The sequence below is a fragment of the Vombatus ursinus genome, unplaced genomic scaffold (assembly GCF_900497805.2).
Source record: "Vombatus ursinus unplaced genomic scaffold, bare-nosed wombat genome assembly UNPS02014847.1, whole genome shotgun sequence".
Classification (NCBI taxonomy): Eukaryota; Metazoa; Chordata; class Mammalia; order Diprotodontia; family Vombatidae; genus Vombatus; species Vombatus ursinus.
The window spans coordinates 2,881,678-2,906,816 of NW_020954625.1; the positions used below are offsets into that span (position 1 = coordinate 2,881,678).

General features: G+C 40.4%; 1 protein-coding gene across 6 annotated transcripts in view; it reads left to right on the forward strand.

Moving 5' to 3' along the window:
• The window catches only part of HMG20A (high mobility group 20A), a 67,272-nt gene that overhangs the window by 22,991 nt on the left and 19,142 nt on the right, over window positions 1-25,139 (forward strand). For 3 of the 6 annotated variants that reach the window (XM_027840633.1, XM_027840632.1, XM_027840628.1), the window contains exons 2-3: window positions 19,271-19,363; window positions 22,327-22,474. In XM_027840633.1, the coding sequence (XP_027696434.1) occupies window positions 19,275-19,363; window positions 22,327-22,474 (237 nt within the window). In that variant the 5' untranslated portion in view covers window positions 19,271-19,274. Of the gene's footprint in view, window positions 1-8,199; window positions 8,279-16,972; window positions 17,057-19,270; window positions 19,364-22,326; window positions 22,475-25,139 lie in introns of those variants that run through there. The other 3 variants (XM_027840629.1, XM_027840630.1, XM_027840631.1) reach the window with 3 other exon arrangements.

Sequence of the window (25,139 nt, forward strand, 5' to 3'; positions counted from 1 at the left end):
GTCCTTGTCCTCTATGCTGCAGAAGGTGTACCCAGGTCCATGGCCTTGAACTGACCCAGTGGACCGAGAGCCTGAGAGTGTCAGGCCGAGTGAGAGACAATCTCGTAAGGAGAGCGACCCCAACTGCAGAGCAAGAAAGGAGGGGAGGGGTTAGGCAGTTTCCCCGTACGGGCCACCAAAATGATGTGGGTTAGAGGTTCAGGGGTCTTGGTACCCCAAAATCACAACACATGGGTCCTACCCGAAAGAATTCTTCCCAAGCCTTCTTTCAGCCAAAGACAAGGTTTATTAGAGCATACATCATAATGGGCAGACTCTTCAGGTGTCTGAACATTAGTAAACTGTTGGCTATATTATAAGAATCTGACCAGTGGCTAGATTTGAAGAATCTAAGCAGTGACTAGATTATAAGAATCCCAGCCTACTCTTAATTTTTTAAAAAGGTTTTGAGCAAATTTTCTAAGAGATCCTGTTTTTTATTGGTCCAAACAATGTGAATGTTGGTGAAGCCAGGAATATTTTAAATTAAAGATGCAGAAATAATGTCCTTGATAGGTTTTTATGCCAGTGGCCTGGATATATTATACATATTTGTCTCATATTTTAAGTAAAAGTCTGTAAGCTGATTCTGTGTTTGAATTGAAAGATGACTTGAAATAAACTAAGCTTAGAACCAGACCCTTGAATAACTGTATCAGAGCATTAGACCAAGATTTTGACTGTCAGATTTCTATGTTGAGAGATGTGGCATTAGAGAGATAATAGGGTCAAATGAAAATTCTTCATTTTAAATTTAGATGAATAATGGTGTTGAAGTCATAGAATTGAAATCCTTGAAATCATCCACTCCACTCATCGCTTCACAGATGAGAAAATTTAGACCTACTTTGTTAGTGATTTAGCCAGGGTGAAGCAGAAGAACTCTCTTGACCTCTTGATCCTGTGCTTTTTCTACTCTATCATATTGCCTCTTTTGTAGATGTATAGCAGTATAATCTCATAGAAAAATGGAACTAATTGTTTAATGATTTATCTCTTCTGACTGAGTTTCAGGTTTGTTACAGTTGATTACCACTCTTCAGCCCATTTGGTTATGTTTTCATTTTCAGCTTAGACTCTATTATCTTTTCAGTCAATGCAGAACTGAAATATCTTCATTTCACTCCCACTAGAGGCTTTCAAGAAATGGCTGCATCAGAGAATCGTAGATTTAGAGCAGGATGGGACCTGGACTGGAGCTAGATGAGGTCATGTGATTAGCCCAGAATCCCAAAGCTACTGTGTCTGAGGCAGAATTTGAGCTCATGTCTCCCGAGCTTCAAACCTAATGCCTGAGCCATTGTGCTGTCTCTCTACCATAGTTAGATCTGAAGCTTAGAGATGCTCTGTGTCTTTGACATATTCTGATAGGCAGCATAGGAGGGACAGTGGGAAACAGCCCAGCTCTGAGATTCTTCTGTCTCTATCTCTGTGATAGTCTGATCCCAAACCAAGCTTCTTATTGCTCTTCTCAAATGTGCCTCTTCTCCTGATTTCAGTTTCTACCTATGGCACCACCCTGTCTCTCATGTTCAAGATCTTGCAGTTTAATCTGACTTCTCTGTACTCTCTCTGCATCTCATCTAATCAGCTACTAAGGCCAATGCAGTATGTCATACATCTGTCTGTCCCTTTCCTCTATCTTCCTATTGCCATCACCCTAATTGAGACCCCTCTGTTGCCCACTGTGCGGATTGTCGCCCTGGCCTTCTAACAAATCTTTCTGCTTCTACTCTAGCTGACCCTATTCCAAACTCTCTTCCACACAGCTGCCAAAGTAATATTCCTAAAGCATAGGTCTGGCCATGTCACACCCCCCCCAAAAAAAAACTCCAGTGACCCCTGCTACCTCTTAGATACAGTGCTGACTCCTTTCTTTAACATATAAAGTCCTTTACAGTCTTACTCCAGCCTACCTTTTCAGACTTAGCATGTATTACTTCCCTTTACCCACTGTATGGTACTGCCAAAAAACTGGCCTCATTTCTCCACCTCACATCGGTCTCTATACCTTTGCACACACTGGCCCAGTGCCTAATGTATTCCTACCCCATCTCCACCTTTTTGTATAGTAGTCTCTAAACTTTTTTGACCTCACACTCCATCAGTCAAGAAGAAAAAATTGAGCAAGCATTTTCAGTGTATGTATATTTATAAATTGCATACATGCATTACTCTTATTACTATATGAATATTTATGTGGTACTTTAAAGTTTGCCAAGTACCTTATTTTTATTATCTTATTTTGAGCCTTCACAACAACCCTGTGAGGCAAATGCTATTATTCCCATTGTACAGGTGGGGAAACCAAGGCTGAAATAGGAAAAGTCACTTGACCCAAGTCACAAAACTAGTATCTGAGGCAGGATTGAACTCTAGGCCAGTACTCTATCTATGCATTGTAAAACGTACACAAAAATTAAAAAATAATTAAAGATGAAATAAACAATATTTTAAAAGATTCACTTTTAGCAACAGAAAACCTAATAACAATTTGGTAATAGCAAAAAACTCACTAAAATATCAACAGAAAATACTAATATTTTCTGATAGATGTGATTGACTTGTTTTATTTATTTTTTTTTAATTTTGGTTTAACACTCTGACACACTTATTTAAGGGTCTGGTTTTAAGTTTAGTTTATTTCAGTCAGTTTTTAGGACTGTCATATCTGAGAAAGCTACCTTGCAAAGATACAAAATGGAAGAAATTTATCATTGGCCATGCTTACTAAATCACGATACTCATTTTTCAGCCTCATTTACCAGTCATGCAAAAGTTTGTGTTGAAATTCAGCTAGTAAATAATCATCATCCTGATGTCTGTCAGTTCTTGCATACTAATAGAAAGGCCTTGCATTTTTATATCTTTAATAAATGGCTTTAAAACCCACAGAAACTCTTTGGAAGATTTTAAAGAAGTTACAAAATTGTGTTTCCAAGATTACTTGTGTGGACATAAGGTTTTAGAGTGTCATGAGGATCCAATGAGAAAATAATTGTAAAGTTCACAGCACAGTGCCCGGCACATAGTAGGTGTTATTCTGTTCCCTTTCCCATATATTTATTTAACCAGTCACATATAAGCTTTAATATTTCATAATATGATGACAGTGTTATGAATAAGAGCATCACTATCAATACCTATGAGTTGTGAAACTCACTTTTCTCTCAAGATATCTTGCGTGCTGTATGAGACATGAGACTGTGTCATATGTAAGTTGTTTTTCTAATATTTTCTTGCCATGTCCCAGTGGATTGTCTTGTGTTGTTCCTGGGATATACATACCCCGACTTGGAAACCACTGTCTCAGAATCCCTAGCTTCCTTCAAAGCTCAGCTTAAGGGCCACCTCCTCTGTGGGACCCTTCCTAACCCTCCCCACTTTCACTGAAGTGATGTTGTCTTAGTGGCAGCTGGGATGCAGCGTGGTTAGGGATGTGTCGGGAAGACTTGGGCACAAGTCCAACCAGACCCATCCTGCCTGTGGTGACTGTGGGCAAGTCCTGTACCCCACCAGGGCCCCCCGCAACTCTGAAACTGTAAGATGCAGAGAGAGTGCTTGGAACTGATACAGGGAATGTCCTCACCAATTATTCCCTGTAGAACGAAATCTCAAATCTAGCTTTAACGATATTGTTTACTTACATATGTACGTGTTTTCCCAATATAATATAAACTCAAAAAGTCCAGAACTGTTTCATTTTTGTATAGTACACAGTAGGTGCTTATTAAATGCTTACTGATTGATACCAATTACATAACAATCTCTGTCACACAAAGATCATCTGCCTAGAGATCTTCAGCGGCTTTCTCTTGCCTTCTGTGAAGTCCAGTCCCCTTTACCGGAAAATCAAGGCCACCTGCCATCTGTGTAACCACTTGACCTTTTAGCCTCATAATTCCTCTTCATACAGTCTGTGTTCCAGCCAAAATGGAACTACCATCTCCTCATCCAAACAGACAGTGTCAACCTCCCTCCCTCCATCTTTTGCTTTTAGGTCCCTGCATCTGCAATACCCTTCCTTCCCATTTGACTGATTAAGTCCTTCTCATCCCTTAAAGCCTAATTTAACACTACCTATTAGAATGTGAACTCCTTGAAATGCAAATTAAAGCAACTCTGAGGTTCCATCTCACATCCATCAGATGTGCACAGATGACCAGTGTTAGGAGAGCTATAGGCAAATAAATGCCCTGTTGGTAAAGCTGAGACTAATCAGTCTAGTCCAGGGGTGGCCTCGAGGCTGCATGTGGCCCCCTAGGTCCTCAAGTACTGCCCTTTGACTGAATCCAAACTTCACAAGACAAATTTCCTTAATAAAAGGATTTGTTCTATAAAACCTGGACTCTGTCAGAAGGCCACACCCAAGGACCTAGAAGGCTGCATGTGGCCTCTGGGCCACAGGTTCCCCACCCCTGGTCTAGTCCTTAAGGAAAGGAGTTAAAAACTGGACCTCTAGAATCACTAAACTGTGCACACCCTTTGACCCAGACTGTTACCATTGGACCTGTAACCCAAAGAGGTCAAGGAAAGAGGAGGACCTGTGTGGCATCTCTTACAGTGACAAAAAAACCGGTGACTAAGGGGTTTTTGATCAGTCATAGAATAGCTGAACAAATTATGGTGTATTAATGTAAAAGAATACTATTGTGCCGTGAGAAATGATAAAAGGGTTGGTTTCAGAGACCCCTGGGAAACTTTATATGAAGTAATGTTAGTGAAATGAGCATAATCAGGAGAACAGTTGATAGAGTAATAACATTATAAAGTCAAACAACTTTGAAAAATTTAAGAACTCTGACCTGTGGCAGAATGACCAGCCCCAATTCCAGAGGACTGTTGATGAAGCTTCTTGCTCACCTGCTGACAGCGAAGCAGTGGACTTGAGGTGCAGAATGAAGCAAATACTTTTGAATATGGCCAATGAAGAATCTGTTTTCTTGATTATGTATTTGTTACAAGGGGGATTTTTTCCCCTTTCCTTTTTTTTTCCCCAATGGAGGAAAAGGTGGGAGGGAGAGAATTTTTTCTTCATAGAAAAAACATTTAATTAAAAAATATATAAATTCAGGGCAGCTAGGTGTTACAGTGGATAGAACACCGGCCCCAGAGTCAAGAGGACCTGAGTTCAAGTGAGTTCTCAGACACTTGACACTAGGGGTGTGACCCTGGGCAAGTCACTAAACCCCATTGTCTAGTGCCCCTCCCCCCAAATATATATATATATATTCTTTGAGGGCAGGCATTTCTCTGTATCCCCAATCAGTCAATAAACATAAGTGCCTACTATGTGCAAAGCACTATGCTAAGCATCAGTCGTACAAAAAGAGGCAAAAGACAGTCCCTGCTTTCAGGGTACTCACTATAATGGGGGAGACAACAAACAAATAAATATGTACAAACAAGCTACGAGTAGGATAAATAGGACATAATTATGAGAGGGAAGGCACTAGAATGAAGAACTATTAGGAAAGGCTTTCTGTAGAGGGTAGGATTTTAGCAAGAATTTGAAGGAATTCTCGGAAGCCGGGAGGTAGAGATGAGGAGAGCCTTATAGGCATGGGGGATGCCAGTGAAAATATCTGGTGCTGAGGGTTGGTGTGGCCTGTTAGTGAACAAGTGTTTCGCAGAATTCTTGGAATATGGCAGGTGCTTAATAAATGAATTGGCCAACCAACTGACCTCCTCCAGGAAGTTTTTCCTGATTTCTCCATTTCACTAATGACCTTTACTCTCCAATGTCACTTGGCTCTTTCTTTTGTAACTCTCTGATGCACACATTATGTAACATTGTTTCTTAGAAGTTATCAGTGTTGTTGACTCCCCTCACTCCCTTGGGACTTAGTTATGTGAGGACTGGCCAGTATCACTGTAATGGTTTGGGTTTTTTGTGTTGAATTAATATCCTCGAGAGATATAGAAATTATATAAATGAGATAACCTTGGAACAATAAAGATAAAAATGTTAGCAAAGAAACCAAGAATGAGACAGGTCTAAACAGTTTCTACCAGTTAATGTCCAAAAATGAAATTCATTGGGAAGAGGAGGAAGGAAAAATTTGTCATTAGAAACTGATCACTTTTTTTTTTAAAAGTAATAATGCATTTAAGAAAGCAGTGTGGTAGAAAGAGCACTGAATCTAGGGTTAAGAGAATGTGGGTTCAAATCTTAGATCTGCTAATTCCTACCCTTGTATCTTAGAAAAAAATATTTCATCTCTGAGTCTCATTTTCTCCATCTTTAAAACAAGGGGATTAGATTAGGCAATCTCATTGATCCTTTCTAATATAAATCATATGTTCTCTGTCCTAGTACATCCCAGAAATTTGGAAACCTCAGGTAGTTTTTTGTTTTTGTTTTTGTTTTTGTTTGTAGCTAGTCAAACATGCCAATGACATGTAAAGCAATAGGTCTTTATTATGGTACATTTTAAGTCACAGAATTTCAGCACCTCAAGCAGCCAGCTAGGTCAATTTGCACCCAAAAGGAGTTCCTACTGTGCAAGTGGTCATCCAGTGTAGACCTCTAAGGGGAGGAAACCAACCACCTCTCTAGGTAACCTGTTCCAGTTTTGAATGGCTCTGTCCGTAAAGATTTTCCCCCTGATAATAGGTCTAAATTTTCTGCTTAAAAACTTCTTCCATTGTTCCTGGTTCTGCCCTCCTTTTGTGTACAAGTATAAGAATACACTTATCCCTATGGAATTTCATTTTAGTCCAGTGCTGTAGTCTGTTATGGTCTTTTGGGACCCCAATGCTGTCATCCACTAGTAGCTTGATCCCTCTTGTCAGTTTAGGTTGGGAGGTTAAGGTTTAGGTTCAGTCCACAAACAAAACTTTTTCTTGGAGGTGAGTTATTGGAGAGGAAATAGAAATAAGAAACTCAGCTTTTGCGATTTTAAAGACATGTGCAGTTGAATTTCTCCATATGTTTGGCAATGTTTTCTGAAGATCTGAGTATTAATAGCATTGTTAGCCATTGCCACTGTAATCCAAATAAGGTAATTCAGAACCTCACATTTTTTTTTCCCTGTTCATTTTTGACTCTTCATTCACCATCTTACACACAGTCCCATTCTGATACCCCATTGTGGCTTGGAAAAATTCTACTTTCTCAGAACTTGTGCCAACAGAGTGCAGGCTATAGAAGGTCCTATCATGCTACATTGATTTTAGCATAATCTCACCAATGAGTAGGTTGACTTTCTGAGGATCTGTCTGTTGAATTATAGAGAGTCTCATCAGCAGTATGTTGGCCACTTGGTGAAGAATTCTTTGGCCATGGTGACCCAGAAAGCAAAGAAAAGTTTTTAAATGGAGACACAGTTGATGGAACTGTGAAGTGGTTTAACTGTTCTAGAAAGCAATTTGGAATTATACTAAGAAGGTGACTAAACTATCTCAACCTTTCGATCCAGGTATGTCGCTGCTAGGTACATACCCCCAGGAGGTCAGAGATAGAAGAAAGCTCACATAGATGCCAAAATATTTATGCAAACACTTATAATAGCAACAAAGTACTGGAAACAGAGTTAATGCCCATCAGCGGGGGAGCGACCAAGCAAATTGTGGCAAATCAGTTGATCAGTGTCTCCCGTGTGCCCTGCATCATAAATACAAGAACAGCAAATGACATAATCCCCACTCAGAAAGAGTTTGCTTTCTCATGGGGAGAGATGTGTGTGTAACACACACACACACACACACACACACACACACACAATAAACAAAGAGAATAAGTACAAAGTAGCTTGGAAACAAAAGGACTATTAGCATTAGGCCTTTGGCTGCTACGTGGCAAAGTGGATAGAGGTCTGGGCTTAGAATCAAGAAGACCCAAGTTCAAACGTGGCCTCAGATATTAACCAGCTTTGTGACTCTGGGCAAGGCACTTAACCTTTATTTGCTTCAGTTTCATCAACTGTAGAATGGGGGTGATAGCATCACCACCTTACAGAGTTGTTGTGAGGATCAAATGAGATGATATTTGTAAATAAGCCCTTAGTGCTGTGCCTGGCACATAGTAGGTGTTAGAGTGATGCTTATCTCTGTCCTTTTCCCCGTTGGTTGGGGGTCACCAGGAAAGGCTTCGTGTAGAATGGTGGTGCTTGTGCTTCATCTTGAAGGAACAGAAGGATTTTGTGGGGTGGAGTTGAGAAGAGAGACTATCCCAGAATGGAGAACTGACAGTACAAAGGCACACAGAGAGCAGGTGTGTCGGACGAGCAGAGAAAAGGTCAGTTTCGCTGCGTCATGGAGTATGGAGGGTGGGAGTTTGTTTGATTGGGAAGGACTTTGAAAGCTGAACACTCGAGTTGATGTTTGATGCCAGAGGAGTTCTTGGGGTGGATTGAACAGGGCAGTGACACGGTCCCATCTGTGTTTAAGAAAAATCACCATGTAGAGTAGACCAGAGCGGTAAGAAATGTGAGTCCAGAAGTGCTGGTGCAGTAATCCAGCCAGGTGCTGAGAACCAATCTCTCACACTGTAGACCACGATAAAGTCAAAATGGGCACATGATTTACATGTAAAGGGTGATACCATAAGCAATTTAAGAGAGGATGTTATAATTTATCTGTCAGATTTTTTGATAAGGGAAGAATTTAGTGCCAGAAAAGATATAAAGAGCATTATAAAGTGTAAAATAATTTTGATTATATAAAATGAAAATTTTTGTTCAAACAAAAGCACTGCAACCAAAATTATAAGGAAAGCAGAAAACCAGAGGAAAATTTTTTGCAATACATATCTCTGATAAAAACCTCATTTCTCAAATATATAGAGAACTGAGTCAAAATTCCAAAAATGCAAGTCATTCCTCAAATTATAACTGGTCAAAGGATTATAAATGGACAGTTTTCACACAAAGAAATCAAAGCTATCTATAGTCATATAAAAATGCTCTAAATCACTATTGATTAGAAAAATGCTAATTAAAGCAAGTCTGAAGTACCATTTCACATCTGTGAGATTGGCTAATATGACAAAAAAAAAAAAGAAAATATTGGATGTTGGAGGGGTTGGAGGAAAACTGGGACATTAATGCATTGCTGATGGAATTGTGAACTGATCCAACCATTCTGGAGAGCAATTTGGAACTATGCCCAAAGGGCTATAAAACCAGCCCTTTGGTCCATCAATACGACTGCTAGCTCTGTATCCCAAAGACATCCAAAAAAAGGGAACAGGACCTATTTGTACCAAAAATATTTATAGTACCTCTTTTTGTGGTAGCTAAGAATTGGAAATCGAAGGGAAGCCCATCGATTGGGGAACGACTGAAGAAGCTGTGATATATGATTGTAATGGATTATTGTTGTGCTTTAAGAAATGACAAGCAGGATGATTTCAGAAAAACCTGAAAAGACTTACATAAATTGATGCATAGTGAAGTGAACAGAACCAGGAGAACATTGTACACAGTAACAGCAATATTGTTCGATGAAGAATTGTGAATGACTTAGCTATTCTCAGTAATACAGTGATCCAGGACAATCCCAAAGGACTAATGATGAAGCATACTATCCTTCTCCAGAGAAGAGCTGATATAGTTTGAATATAGACTGAAGCATGCTATTTTCTGCATTCTTTTTTTCCCTTTTATTCAAGTCTTCTTGTACAAAATTACTAATATGGAAATGTTTTACAAAATGACACATGTATAACCTATATCTCATTGCTTACCATCTCAGGGAGGGGGAGGGGAATGGAGGGATAAAATTTGGAACTCAAGTTTAAATTAAAATGTTAAATTTTTTTTTTTAAGTGCTGAGGACCTGAATTCAGGTGGCAGCTTTGGGAGTAGAGAGAGCCACAAGGGTGTAACAATTGATTTGATTTGTGGGGTGAGAAATCAAGAATGATGCCAAGATGATGACCCCAGGAGCCTGGAAGAATTGGTAGCATTTTCTGTAGAAGGAGTGGAGTTTGGAACAGGGTTCCAAACTGGAAATTGGAACAGGAGGATGAGTGGGAGAATGAGTCCATTGGGACTTGCTGAGTTTGAGCTATTTCTGAGACAGTCAGCCTGAAATGTCCAGTAGGCAATGGGTCATGTAGTACTGAAGCTCAGAGGAGAGAGAAAGGCTGGAGCTAGAACTCTGGAAGTCATGTTCATAGAGATGATAATTAAAGCCTTGGGCTTACTAAGCAATCAAGTATAGAAGGAAGAAGAAGAGAAGAATGCCTTGGCTAGTCACCCACTTTTAGGAGGTAGAGTAAGGAAGATAAGCCAGCTAAGAAGATAGGGGAGTGGTCATGCTTATAGAAGGAGGCCTGGAGAGAAGAGTGTGTCCAGGAGGAGAGGGTATTGAACAGTGCTAAAAGCAGCCTATAGAGCAAGGGGAAAGACTGAGAAGAAAAGACTCGCGTTGGACAGGAAATCACTGTGGAGAGAGCAGTTCCCATTGAATGATGTGGTGGGGAGCTTTTTTCAAGGTTTGGCTGTGAAGAGGAGGAGCTCTGCAGAGTGAGAGTTCGAGGGGATTGTTAGGATTTAATGAAAGGTTTTTTAAAGATTAGAAGAGTCTTGAGAATGTTTGAAGGCAAGGAACAAACCAGTAGGGTGAGATAAGTTGAAGATCGAGACTGGAATAATTGAGGTTGGTCTTAGGAAAGTGCTGCCTCTCAGAGACTGGGGAAGGAAGGAAAGTGTAGGGAACGAGGTCTAAGGCTTTTGAAATGAAGAGATGGGGAGAAGAACAAGCTCACATTACATGGCTTTACTAAAGTAAGACACAGAGTCTGCAACTGAGAGGCAGGATTGTGAGAAGCTTGAGGAAGAAAGGGAAATTTTGGACAAGCATCTATGGATAGTGAGATAAAAAATAAATTTGGGAAGAGTAAAAAAACTGCCTTGCTGCAGTGAGGGCCCAGATGAAGTTACTGATCCAAGTGTTTAAATGGTACCCTTACTACTTGTTCTGCTCTGCTCTCTCCTCTCTTCAACACATATTTCATTTATGGCCTCGTGTTTGGACTGAGGGGAATCTTAGAATTCTTCAATGTTGCTGTCAATTTTGCTGTTAAGAATTTTCCATTAAGAGGAAATCTCTTTTTTTCCTTTTTGCATATGAACTGTAGCAGAGGCTGTGCTAAACGTTGTTGCTGCAGGAAAATTTGTCCATAGTGCATTTCTCTCCAAAATAACGTGATAAGCTGGATTTGCCTTTCCTAAGAGCCTGCTTTCATGCACATATAAGTGGTGACTTTTCTCTTGAAAGTGGAATGGCAGATAGTACCCCCTTACTAGCAGTAAAAGGGCAACTAGGTAGCGAGTGAGTACAGTGCTGGGCCTGGAGTCAGGAAAGCCTGAGTTCAAATCCAGCCTCAGCCACTTCTAGCTATTTGACCCTGGGCAAGTCACTTACCCCTGTTTCCCTCAGTTTTCTCATCTGTAAAATAAGCTGGAGAAGGAAATGACGAACCACTCCAGCATCTTTGCCAAGAAAACCCCAAATGGGATCACAAAGAGTCAGACATGATGGAAAGCAACTAAACAACCAATTACAGGCTCTTGTTATTTTGCAGTAGGGAAGATTTAATAAGTTTAGAGTCATCCCCAAACACACATAGATCCAGTAAAGAGGAATTCCCTTCTCCTTGCCTTTTCTTGGCAGTGTGCTTTTGCAAGTGCCTGATTTGAGCAGAGAGGGAATGCACAAGAGGTCAGGAATTAAGTTTCTTAGAACCTATAAGGAGCCCTGTGTCAGAGCTGGAAAAATGCTATGTGCATTTCATTTGTGTCCATATCATCCTATAATCCTTCATGGTGGAGATACCCATTGTACTAGTGGCTTTTTATATCTTCTAAAATTTGATTAGCTTCAGTGCAGCCCTCTTTCTTAGTCTTTGTTCTCACTATGTGATAATTGCCCCACTTTCATTTCATAGTTCTATTCAGTGAGCATTTATTAAGTGCCTAGTATGTGTATGTCACTGTGCAAGAGACTGGAGATGTAAAGACAAAACAAAAAATAGTCCATCCCCTCAAAGATCTTCTATTCCAGTAGCTAGGGGCATATCATGAAAATAGACAAGTGTACATAATTATTTGAGGAGGGAAAGAACATTAACTGCTAGGAAGATGAAGAAAGTTGTGCAATAAGAGATCATGTGTGAACTGAGCGTTATAGAAAAAAAGGGATTCTAAGAGGTGGAAGGATGGATGGATGGATATAATAATCAGTATAGACTTCATTCTCCTTAATGACATGCATTTTATTTAAATTTTTTTCCCAGTGTGCAGCACAGAACTTTGAACACAGTAAGCGCTTAATCAGTACACCCATACATACCCAAATAACAAGTATTATACAGGCATGTTCTCCTTTCTCTTTCCCAATTTTTACCATCTTTCTGGTTTAAAAAAAAAAAGCAGATGAAAATGAAGAAACCCAGAATATTTCATCATACTACAGACATCTTTTTAACATCCCAGAATGTCCCAGAGGTACTTACTGGAAAAAAGTATTCTAAGCCAAGGAAGCAGTGATGAGTTTGTGTCTTTAGCTTTTAATTCTGGCAGTGATACAGAGCTTCTTTCTTTCACTTTATTATTTATTAATAACAAAGGATATATATGTATATATGTGTGTATATACATATATATGTATATATGTGTGTATATACATATATATACATATGTATACACACATATATGTGTGTGTGTATATATATATATATATATATCTTTTGCCATGGGTAGGAACATTAAAAGATTCTTGCAGTATGTGATAATGAGAATCTAATTATAAAAGCAAAGTTTGTGGACATTTATTTGTATATTCACCAGTCATACTTTGATTACTATGTGCCAAGTACTACGGTAGGCGGTTAGTGGTGATACAAAAAGACAAGGCTGTGCCCTTCGTGGGGCTTCCAGCCTGGTAGGAGAACTGTAGCACCCAGATGTGTGTGTCACTATACAGTAACAACAATGCAGGCTACAGCATAAGCAGAAAAGAGATACAAAGTGCTATGTAAGATCTCAGAAGAGAAAAAGTATTTTCTCTCTGGTGGGGAGGTAAAGTAGGAGGTCAGGAAAGTTTTCTTGGAGAACATAACATTTGAATTGGGTCTTGACAGGTTGGATTTCAAAAGAGGTCTTTGGACAAATAGTGTGAGCAAAAGTACAAGAAACTACTGGATCTGTACTAACAATAGTTAGTCCAGTTTGACTGAAGCTTGGTACATGTGTAGGAGAACAGTGTGAGGTAAGGCTGGAAAACTGGGGAAATTCAAACTTAGAGAAGGACCTACAACACTGGAATGTTCTTTACAAAGGTAAAAGGTTAGGACACGGTAAGCGAAAGGAAAGCCATCAGAGGATTTTGGGCACAGAAAAGCGACACGGTCAGATCTCTCTACACAAATGAAGATGACTATCAGCAATGGGAAGAATTAATCTAAGGTGGGAAGAAAGTGGAGGCAAGGAAAGTAATTAGGCTGGAGAAGAGCCCATATGGGTGGAAATGAGAGCCTCAGTTGGGGCAGAAAGAAGGGATTAGGTGTGATCGATATCATGGGGATAGAGTCAAGAGAACTTGATATCTGACTGCACATGAGATGTGTGGGAGAGAGTCAGAGTGGGCTTTGCTAACATGTTGCACTTGAATTGTTGATAGGACATCCAGGTGGATATAGCCAACAGGCTGGACTGGAATTCAGGAGGAAAAACATTAGAGCTGGATATATAGATTTTTGAGTAATCTTCCTAGATGGCATTTTTTGTACAACAGTTATTTTTTGTTAGAGAATCAAATTTGGTGGATTGTGGAGAGAGATTTTGTGTGAGAGATATTTTGGAAAAAGAAATGACAAGATTTGGCAACAGAATTGATAGGTTGAGTGAAGATGAAGAGTACAGGATGTTGATAAGGTTGTGAAATGAGTGACAGGGAGGAAAGTCTTGCTCTTCACAATAAGAGAGAAGGCTTTAAGGGGGAGTACATTCGAGTTTAGATAATGGGTTCTGTTTTGGTCTTAGTGAATTGAGAACATTCCCTTTGAAACATCCCATAGACAGTTGGTGATAGAGAACAATAGGGATGAATGTGTGTGCCTGGAAGTTACCTGTAGAGAGATGCCCATTGAATCTGTGGAAGTTAATAAAGTCACCAATCAGTCAGTAAACATTTATTAATCTGTGTGCCAGGCACTATACAAGTACAAGAAAAATGAAACCTCCCCTACTCATAATGAGCTTACATTCTAATGATGAAAGATTATAAAGAAAAGGCCTGGGACAGGGCCTTGAGCAAGTAACCACCCAATGAATGGACATGCCATAGATACTATTTCCCCCATTTTACAGATGAAGAAACTCAGAGAAACAGAAGTAAAGTGACTTGCCCAGGATCACATGGCTAATATGTGTCTGCAGTCAGATTTGAACTTGGGTCTTCTTGATTCCTGGTCCAGAGCCTGACAGCCTGAACAAGGATGATGACCAGAGAAAATACTGAGAGATGAAGCAATAAGAGATCTTGATAAGTAGGGGCAGCTAGATGGTGCAGTGTATAGAGCACTGGCCTTGGAGTCAGGAGGACCTGAGTTCAAATTCGGCCTCAGACATACAACATTTACTAGCTGTGTGACTTGGGGTAAGTCACTTAACCCCAGTTGCCTCACCCCCCCCCCAAAAAAAGAAATCATGATAAGGATGAAGAATTTAGATTTAGATCAAGTGAGACAGTAAGCAGCTGCTTTGAAAACCTTAACACTTACATGCATTGCTAGATTATGATGAGGTGAAGGAATTTCAGAGTTCATGTTCATAAAAATGGAATACTTGTCATGCCAAGATCAAGGGTATAACTGCCCCTCTGTCTTCCTGAGATGCAGTTCAAGAGCATGGGAGTTGAATAGTTTGAGGAACTACAGGGTTGGTGGTATTTAAGGGAATATTTACATTTATTTATGTTGAAGCCCCCTTGTATAAAGGGGCAAGAGTTGACATAGTTGGAGAAGACTGGAAGCCAAGCGGCGAATGCATTAAGAAGAAGAAGTGTCCTGAGGGTTAGTAGATAACAGCCTTAAGAACCTGTATTGGGCGAAAAAATTGGACTGCCAAGTGCATGGCCTGGTCTTTCTGTTTGTCCTGTGCTCAGTGCAGCAGTCTGGGATTTCTTACAAGGTTCTTCCTGGCACAGTGCATGGCTTTTCGGACCGGTGGTGTGTGGAGCACCTTCTTCTGCCTTTTTCTTCCACGCCGCTGTGCCACTTTTGGATAGCTCTGGTTGTTAGGACTTCAGAACTAAATTAGCCTCTTTTCAGCTTCTACCCATTGCTCAAGCGGTTTACCTTCTGAGACCAAACAAAAAAAGTCTTACTCCCATGTCACAGCTCTTCAAATGCTTGGACAGTCATGTTATCCTTGAGTTTTCTCTTCTCCAAGCTAAACATGCCCCATTCTTTCCGCAGAACTTCACATTTATTCAAGGTCCTTCACCATCCTTATTGTCCTCAGACACTTTCCTGTTTTATTGATGTCCTTAAATTATGAAGTCATTAGGTAGTCATTGCTACCACATAATCGTCGCACCCTCGTTTTTTTGTTTTGTGTTTTTTTTCCAGTCCAAAAATTGGTTTATAGCCTTTCATCATGTAATTGTCGTGTGGTATAATTCTGTTCATCACACTGCTTAAAAGGTAAACAGAACAGCAGTGTATTCACCAGTGGCATACAGATACACATTTATCTCTTGAACATTGTGAGCCTGAAGCTTAGAATTCTCTGCGCGTGTACATTGTCAGTATATTTCCAAAAGCAGATTTACATGGTTTGTTTAGAGTGCTGCAGTATTAACGCTATTGTAACTCCACTGGATGAAGAGCTATAGGCACAAGGGGAGCAGGTGGGCAGGCAAAGCTGCCATGAGTAAGTCACGTGATATGGTAAGATTTGCATCTTCCCAGTTTTGATGTATATTCATGAATATTCTGTGCATCCTAATCTTGCACCAAAGACAGTTTAGTAATAAATGATTTTTGAGTAATACAGGGACCCAAAAAAAAGCTTCACGTAATGGTTGCACCTCACTTTATTGCAAGAAAATTGGGCATAAAATCTGTGACAATTATGTGGTGAAATACGCTGCTCCATCTGAGGTCTAAGGATGGCAGAGCACAGTGGGACCATCCCCTCTCAATTCTTGGAAACTCAGCTTCTCTCAGTTCAGGCCATGATTACATTTGCTTTTTTTTGGGTTGCCGTTGCATGCTGGTGACTCTCATTGACCTTGCAATGTAGTAAAAGCTCTTAGATCATTTTCAGAACATCTGCTACTCAACCATGCTTCCCCCATCTTGTACTTGTGAAGTTTAGTATTTTGTACCTAAGAGTATGATTTTACGTTTATCCGTGTTGAGTTACATTTAGCCCATTGCTCTTGAGTTCAGATCTCTCATTTTACAAACTGAGGCCCAAATAAGGGTTCCAGAGGTCACATAGTATCATTCCAAGTTCAGATTGAATTCCAGAGCCTTTCACCTCCAGTGTTCCTTTTAACTCATAAGGAGGAAACAACATACCTCCCTCCATTGTACCTTCCTTATTGTGTTGCCTTTCAGTATTTGTATGTAATGTATTCTTTGTGTCTCCCCTTCCAGAACATCCTTCTTTACATTTCTAAAATGCCACACACTGGTATTTGACTCAGTGTGACCTTGAGGTCTGTGGCATCGTCAGGCACAGATCCCACAGGAGACTGATTGCAGGAAGTGGCTTGGTAGTCTTGATGTTGCTGGCTCACCTCTAATGCTGAGCCCTGCATATTCCCATTCACTGTGTTGGAAATCATAGTTTTCCAAATGATTTGACTAGTTTAGGAACCTTTAGACTTTATCCTTTCCTCATTCTGCCCCCTCTCCCCACCCCCAGTATAACCCACTCACCCCCATCAGCCTTTTTTTTTTTTTTTTTTTTAGTGCTCAGTTCTTGGGGACCCAGCTGTTCACTGATGAGAGAAAATACTATCTAAACCATATGAGTTAAGTAAAACAAACTTAAAAGTAAGAAAGAAATGTGTGTTCTCTGAACTTCCTTTGTTTATATGATTTGTTTATGTGTTGTTAAGGTTCTTGTCCAGCTGTCTTCCCACATTTCAGAAATGAATGAAGGCACAAAGGCCTATGACTGGGAACAGATGTGGAGAGAGTTCATTTGGGAACCAAGTGCAGCATAGAAGGAAAAACACTTCATTTGCCCACCAACAGATATAAATTTTCCCTTTGGGCTGAGTGTGGGAGTGCCAAGAGTAGCCAAATTGACAAGCCTGAAGTTCTAGAAAGGTTGTTGACCTTCCTGGAAAACTTTGAGAAAGAAGCCTGGCGAGTGAATTCTAACTTCTTACAGAGAGACAAGCATCTGTTCCCTTTTGGGAGAACCATAATATATGGTGGTATTAGATTCAAGTACACAGTGTTAGACTGTTATATCTGATTAACTAAAAGTTCCTTTTATGTGAAATGAGGAAACCGGACTGATGAAGATAGCAGAATGTAGGATTTATTTGGTAAGAAAAGAACTTGTACTGACCTCCCTCCACATATATACCCTCAATTGAGCCTGGACCATTCCAGAATATCTGTAACAGTGCAGGCATACTCGTTAGTGCGCCTTTCATATTGAGGGTTGGGTTTAAGATTTGATGTGAAGACATATCCTATTTCCAGGACCACTGACTTTAGGACTTGGACATGCCATTTTTACATTGAACCTCTCCTCCTCAACCTTAAATGAATTTCTTATTATGGGGAGAAGGCAGTTCAATAGTAGCTTGGAGGGCAATGAAAATTCCTGTCTCCTGTCTCTTGTGCTTCACTTGCTATAATTCATTCATCCAAATGTGCACTGAAATGTAGTGTCAAGTTAAACACTTCACCATTTGGATTGGAAGCCCCCAAACTAAAGGGGAAAATGTAGACTAGACAATGAGCATTACTATTTTGAGAGAGTCCAGTCACAGCATCATCACCGTCATCACCTGTGAATTGTTTCTAAAATTGTCACCAGTCGAGTGAGTCCTTGTTCTGCGTTGGCTGATATGGTTATTCAGTTTTAATTGCCACCCTAACAGATCATCTCCTTAGCAACGTGCTCTAAATGGGGAGAGCCCGCAAAGCGAAGTTTCAGGATTTATTTATGATTCTCTATTTTTTCATTTTTTTTTTATTTCTCCGGATTGATTGAAGTCCTTTTTCCCTAAGTGCTTTGCATTCTGCTGAAGTGTCTGAAGCTTAGGGTCATCTCTAGCAATTGGTTTGAAGATCACATGTTGTGCTACGTAGGAGGTTTCCACTTTTAGTTTAGTTAGGATGAAACCTTTAGTGGTGAGCCTTGAGAAGGAAAAAGGAAATATCTTTGCAGAGGGTACACTTGACAAAATGACTCAGTTTGTGGTGTTGACCTCTTTTTTCTTTGGGTTTTATCTGTAACCTAAAAGATCTTCTGATTTTTTTATAATTATTTTTTTCAATTAAGCTTATTTATTTCCTGTACCTAGGTGCATGATGTTTCTGCTGGCCTGCAGGGGAGTTGGGGAGGAAGGTATTTCTGACCTGGAAATGTGGTTTCTTTGACTCATAACCACATCAGTCTGCCCTCCCTCCCCCACTTCCCTTTCAGCATTTCCTTAGGAGGGCTTACTTTATCACCTTTTAAGCTAAAGATGAATCATCTGGGCCTTTGGGTTGGACTTAGAGCTGGATAATGCGGCAATAACAATGCCTTTCATTTATATAATACTCAAAGTGCTTGTCATCTGAACAGCTCGGTGTTTATAAAGCACTTTCTCTTTAATCCTCACTGGACCACTGTGAATTTGGTCTATATTATTGTCTAGATTCTAGAAGTGGAAAAGTAAGACACAATGAGGGTTAAGTGACCTGTTCAGGGTCATAATGCTTACCAGTCACTTTGTACCACAGTTTCTACAGCAGGATTACCTTTACAGCTCTTTGGTGGATAAGTATGTTTTCTCATATTATGCCCCAAACATTAAAGTCTATTAACTGTTTTTGCCCTGGTCAGCTGATAGGAACAGGCTTCAAGAGAGTCCTTTAGTGCTAAGGTTTGAGTTGATAAATCCAAGTCACAAAACCAAATATTTAAGAACAGCGCTGCTCTGCTGATGTTGTAACATTAAGAAAAGTTCTTAAATGGGCAGGACTTTTGCTGGAATTAATTAAACTATTAATTATTTTTTCACCTTTCCTTCCTTTCAGAAAGATGGAAAATCTGATGAGTAGCTCATCCCTCCCCCCACTGTTTGCAGATGATGACGGCTCTAAGGAGAGTAGCGATATGGCTGCAGTTGGGTGAGTAGCAGCTTTGGGCCCCTCAGCCTCATCTTCTGATAGAACTTAGAAATGCCTGCCAAGCAGGCCAAACTCCATGACACTGGGATGGACGTTTGTGTGCTCTTGTTCTATGATACTGTTGAGATCCATTATAAACTTCTCTTTAATCTGTATCCTGCAGTCATTTACAAAACACAGCCTCCCAGGAAGAGATGTATAAAAGCTGGTATTCTGGTTGCTGCTTTTTCCTTTTTTTTTTTTTCTTTTTGTTGTTGTTGTTTGTTTGTTTTGTTTTGTTTGGGTTTGGGGTTTTTTTTTTTTCCCTTTCTGGTGAGGCAGTCAGGGTTAAGTGACTTGCCCAGGGTCACACAGCTAGTTAACACTGTTAAGTGTTAAGCCGCATTTGAACTCGGGTCCTCCTGACTCCAAGGCAGGAGCTCTATCCATTGTGCCACCTAGCTGCCCCTTCTTTTGTTTTTATCACATATGTGCAGTACCCATTTAAGAAATCTCTATCAAAGGAATAATCCCTATTAAAGAAATAACTACCTTAGTAATGATCCTTAAAAAGAAATGAACCATAATGCCCATATTCCCACAGATTTCAAAACAAACTTTGCCCCCCTGGATATGTAGTGATGAAAGACTCGATGCCCAAGTTACAAATATGTATCTTTTTTACAAAAAAAGTCAGTAGCATTAGCTGACTTCTGTGTTCTCAATTTCTCCTCTTTGGAAATTTCTGACAAAATATCTGTAATTTAGAATTTATGTAGTGAAGAATTAACATTAGTTGAGCTATTGCTTTCATTGAAAATCTGTTTTCTGCTTGTAGAGGGAATGTTAACAGTAGTAGATAGTATATATAGTATATATGGTATATAGTATAGTATAGTATATAGATATAATAGATAGGTGGAGTTGGAGCCAGTAGAATTCGGGTCCTACCTCTGATAAATTCTGCATACGTGAACCTGCACAAGTCAATTAAAATCTCTCCGGCCTTAAGGGACTTTCTAAGAGTATATATTGTATAAAAAATGCTGACCTGCATTGGTAAAGGTGGTTTTCTCATCTGAGAGTTCTCTCTACCAGTGAATTCACAGGTCTGACCCTTTTCTTAGGTAATTGCTGTTCCCCAGAACAATGTATTTGCCAAAGAATAAATATATTTATTAATGGATTTGAGATGGTCCATAGAATTATTGTGACTTCCTTAGAGTTGGGACAATGACCATATTCCAACTGCTATAGTAGAATTGAAGCTTAGGAATCATTGTCTCCCTCCTCTCACCCCCCTCCAGAACCGTCCAGCAGGACTCCCTTCCTTTGTCCTGGGCACTCTGCTTTTCTTAATGTTGCCTAAGATCACGTTAGCTTTTTGTCAGCTGTGGTGTGCTTTAGACTCATAGTGAGCCATTGGGTCAGTTTTAAAACACCACCACTACCACTGCCACCACCAAAAAAACAACAAGCCTTTTCCCCAGGAACTTAACTGTCACCCTCCCTCCATCCCTCTTCTCCCTGCTGGTATTGGAAGTGTTAGAGGAAGGGGACGGCTGCCACCTGTAAAGTGGCATCAGAGACAAAAGAGGCACCCCCCCCAACCTCCCCACTGCTTTGGCAGCAGAATAGAGTAGACAGATGAGGATAATTCTATTTATAAATGATTAAGGGCTTGCCATTGAAATAAACTATAAATCAGGTTAGCTTGAGAAGTTCCCTAAGACAGGGTGTTTCCTGAATCTCCTTAGCCCTTTCCCTCCCTGTGCAGCTCCCAGTTTCACTGTGTCTCCATTTTGGAACAGTATTTTTCCTGTGAGTGACATCACACAAAGCTTGGGTTGCAAGTTAAGCCAAGTAGTTTAGAGGCCTCTGTTACATGGGAAAAGCCACAGCATTAAGAGAAGAATTCACCCTGGGGACTCCTTTGAAGGAGAAGAGTTTTGGGGTAAAGTCTGTTTTTCTCAGTTGACCAGCTTTCTGAAGATCTATCATCAAATTCTGACCCATCTTCAGTGAGCTTGGAAACAGCATTTTATTTATTTATTTATTTATTTTGATTTATCAACAATCACTTCCATATGCTTTTGAGTTTAAAATTTTTCTCCCCCTTCCTCCCCACCACCCTCCCCAAGATGGTGCACAATCTGATATAGGCTATACATGTACATTCCTATTAAACATATTTTCACATTAGTCATGTTGTAAGGAAGAATTAGAACCAATAGGAGGAACCACCAGAAAGAAGAAACAAAACTCAACAGAAGGAAAAAAAAAAAGCAAATAGTATGCTTCGATCTGCATTCAAACTCCATAGTTCTTTCTTTGGATGTGGATAGCATTTTTCATCACGAGGCCTTCGGAGATATCTTAGATCCTTGTATTGCTGGGAAGGGTTAAGTTTATCAATATTAGTCATCTCATAACGTAGCTGTTAATTGTGTACAACGTTCTCTTGGTTCTACTCACTTCACTCAGCATCAGACCATACAAGTCTTTCCAGGTTTTTCTGAAGTCAGCCTGTTCATCATTTCTTATAGCACAATAGTATTCCATTACATTCATTTACCACAACTTGTTCAGCCATTCCCCAGTTGATGGGCATCCTCTCAATTTCCAATTCTTTGCCACCACAAAAAGAGCTGCTGTAAATATTTTTGTACATGTGGGTCCTTTTCCCATTTGTATGATCTCTTTAGGATATAGCCCTAGAAGTGCTATTGCTGGGTCAAAGGGTATGCACATTTTTATAGCCCTTTGGGTACAGGGAAACAGTATTTTTGCTCCCTTCCCCACCCTGTATGAAAGGCATCAATTGGTTAAATTGTTTGGCTAATTTGTGATCAGATAACTAGTAGAGGCCTGGTGATTGTGTTTTGACTGGCAGTGCGTGATTTTATTGTATGTACATGCCTCCAGGAAATCAGTCCTTGTTTCTTGTGAAGGCTAAAATTTGGTGCCCTTTCCTCTCACCTTAGGTTAGCCCATCCAGAGGTGACGTACCCTGGCGGAGCCACACCATCCACAAACAACACAGATTTTGTGGAAGATCTCTCCCAAGTCCAGCTGCTCCAGAATGAATCTTCAAATACAGTAGAAAATAGTGAGCAGCGGCATGAGGATGAGGTGAGCCCACATAATGGAGCCATAGATTCCCCCTCTCGCTGCCCTCTCAAGACTTAATAAACAAGGAAATCCTGCAGGGCCATTGTACCTCTCTGGGCATATTTCTCCAGTTCAGCTCTAGTCCATCTTGAGGACCATCTTTCCCACCTAGCACTCCCTCTCTCTCCTGTTCCTCTTATACAGGCCTTCATGTCCTCCTACCTGGACTGTTACTTTGGCCTTCTTGCCGTTCTCCTCTCCCTGGAATCCTTCATCACACTGCCAGAAGAGTCTTCTGCATCATTCTAGCATTCTAGCATTCCTTAGCTCACAGCTCCGTACTGGCCTCCAGGCTAGCCTTTTGACTTCTTGGCCTCGAATTCAGAGCTTCTGCAGTTTTATCTCAGTTTTACTGTGGTGCATGTGCTCTGTGTTCCAGCCAAACTTAAGTATTCTGTTCCCCCCAGAATACCCAGCAACTTCCACTCTGCCTTTCTTTGTTTATTCTGTTTCCTAGGCTCAGAATGATCTGCTTCTAGCAGACAAAGGTTGATTGAATTTTTACCTGTCCTTTTAAAATCTGTCTAAATCAACACCCCCTTATGTAAAGCCTTTCTTGATGCTAATGACTTTTTACTCAGGCCTTGCCTAACACTTTGTTTTAACCCTCTGCAGGTGTCATTTGTTATGTTATTTCTATATGTATCTTATCCCCTACTATATGGTAAGGCCCATAAGGGTAGAGTCAGTCCAAGTCTCCTGGTGTCTTAATTGGCGAATCATTCAGTTTCTAATTATTTTCCATATAGTCATTTACCCTCTAGAACACAAGGGGAGTGTATGGGATGAGGACTAGCACTTCTGGTGTTAGTCAGTTTGCTAAGCCCTTTTCAGGGGTGCTCTTCTACCTTTGGTATTTTCCTCTCACTCAATTCTCACCTGTGGCTCCAAGAAGCTGTAGGATGTGCAGCTGCCATACCCACGTCAAACCATTTTGGCAGATGGCCTAAACCAGGTTGAGGGAAGCTGACAGGCCTCAAACCTGTGATTGAGTTCGGGGGACGTCTGCCCCAAGCACATGAAGGCTTCCTGGGATGGAGTGGGTGGAAGAACAGTCTGTTCCACCAGTGGCTGATGCAGGTGCTGTGGAGCGCTTAGGGCTGGGTCAGACATCAAAAATGTCAGGGCCATCCGCTGCATCCCAGACCATCACCAGTCGTCTTGACTTTTGTCCTGCCACTGGACTTCGTGACTGGAAGAGAGAGTGAGGCTGATGACTTTGTGCAGCTCTCACTTAAATCCAGTTCATGCACAAGTCAAGACATCACCCTGTGATGTCATTGGTACTTTTCGAAAATAAAGGACAAAATATATATGTTATTTGATTGGCATGAAGCCAAGCAACTTATTCCCAAAGAAGTACACGATCATATTGCCATTGTTTGGCCACCATTTTGTTTATTTTCTTGTCAAATTAATTGTATCAGCTCCCTATTTTGTACCTTTAAAAGCCTCAAAAGAATAACTTAACAATAATGTAATTAACAAACTGGCTTTTGCTCATCATCATCTTGGCACCTCTTGAGATTATGGTGAATTTTACTCCTTGTTCAGCCACACCAAGGCAAGCCCTTGCTGGCACTACAGTAACACAGTTCTTTCTGCCCACTTATTGACATTGTGTGCCTCGACTGCAGTAGCTTACATCTCTGGTCTTTGCAGCTGTGCCTGTGATTAAGGATATGTGGGTCTGTAGCATTTTATTAACTCTAGAATCTTTTCCCTTACACGAGGAGTGTGTGAGATGCGCAGAATCATGATCACAGTCCTAGGGTGTGCCTTCTGTTCCATAGCAAAGGTGAGACAGGATGGACCGAGAGAGAGGCTTGGAGTCTCAGGGCTGGCTTGTCATTTACTCATAGCTTGTTTGGCCTAAAGCAGTTACTTACCCTCTCTGGCCCCAGTTTACTCACCTTTAAGAGGAACAGTTTCGAGTGGGTGACCTTCAAGGTCACCTCATCTGCTTCTTGGATATTGGGATCATTGCTGGGTTCTCTTTGTTTGTAAAACCTTAGGATGAATCAGTAATCTTAAATATATTTAATAACTCAACATAAGTATATTTAAGAAATATTAAAAGAACAAACTGTTATTAACCTTTAGAACTCTTTGCTTTGGCTGTCCTTGTACTTACTGAAATTCAGCTAAAGGTTAGATGTTAAGGTATATAATTAAAATCTATGATACTAGGGGCCTAGAATAATGCTGCTGTTATAGCAAATTATATAGGAAGTAAACTTATCTCTAAAGAGGTTTAGGAAAAAATCGCCTCTGTAGTTTAGATAGTTGCTATATCTACCTACTTCTAATCTCCCTCTTCTGAATTCAATATCCTCCCCTACTTTGTGCATATTAACAGCTCATGCAGCTCTTCTGGGCAATGGCTTGGGTTCCTGTGGCAAATTGCTCTATGTATATTCTGAATTACACATTTAAAGAGCCTCTGTGTTAGAGGCCTAAATTTGGAGGATCATGGCATCCAGCATCACAATTCTGGTTTCAATGAGTAGGGATTAACCCTCAAGTCACCCTTGAAAGTGAGGCTAGTTTGCAGGATGATACAAAGCCCTGTGATGGAAAAGGATCCTGAAAAGCTTGCATCCTCTGTACCTGTGACAGATGTGGA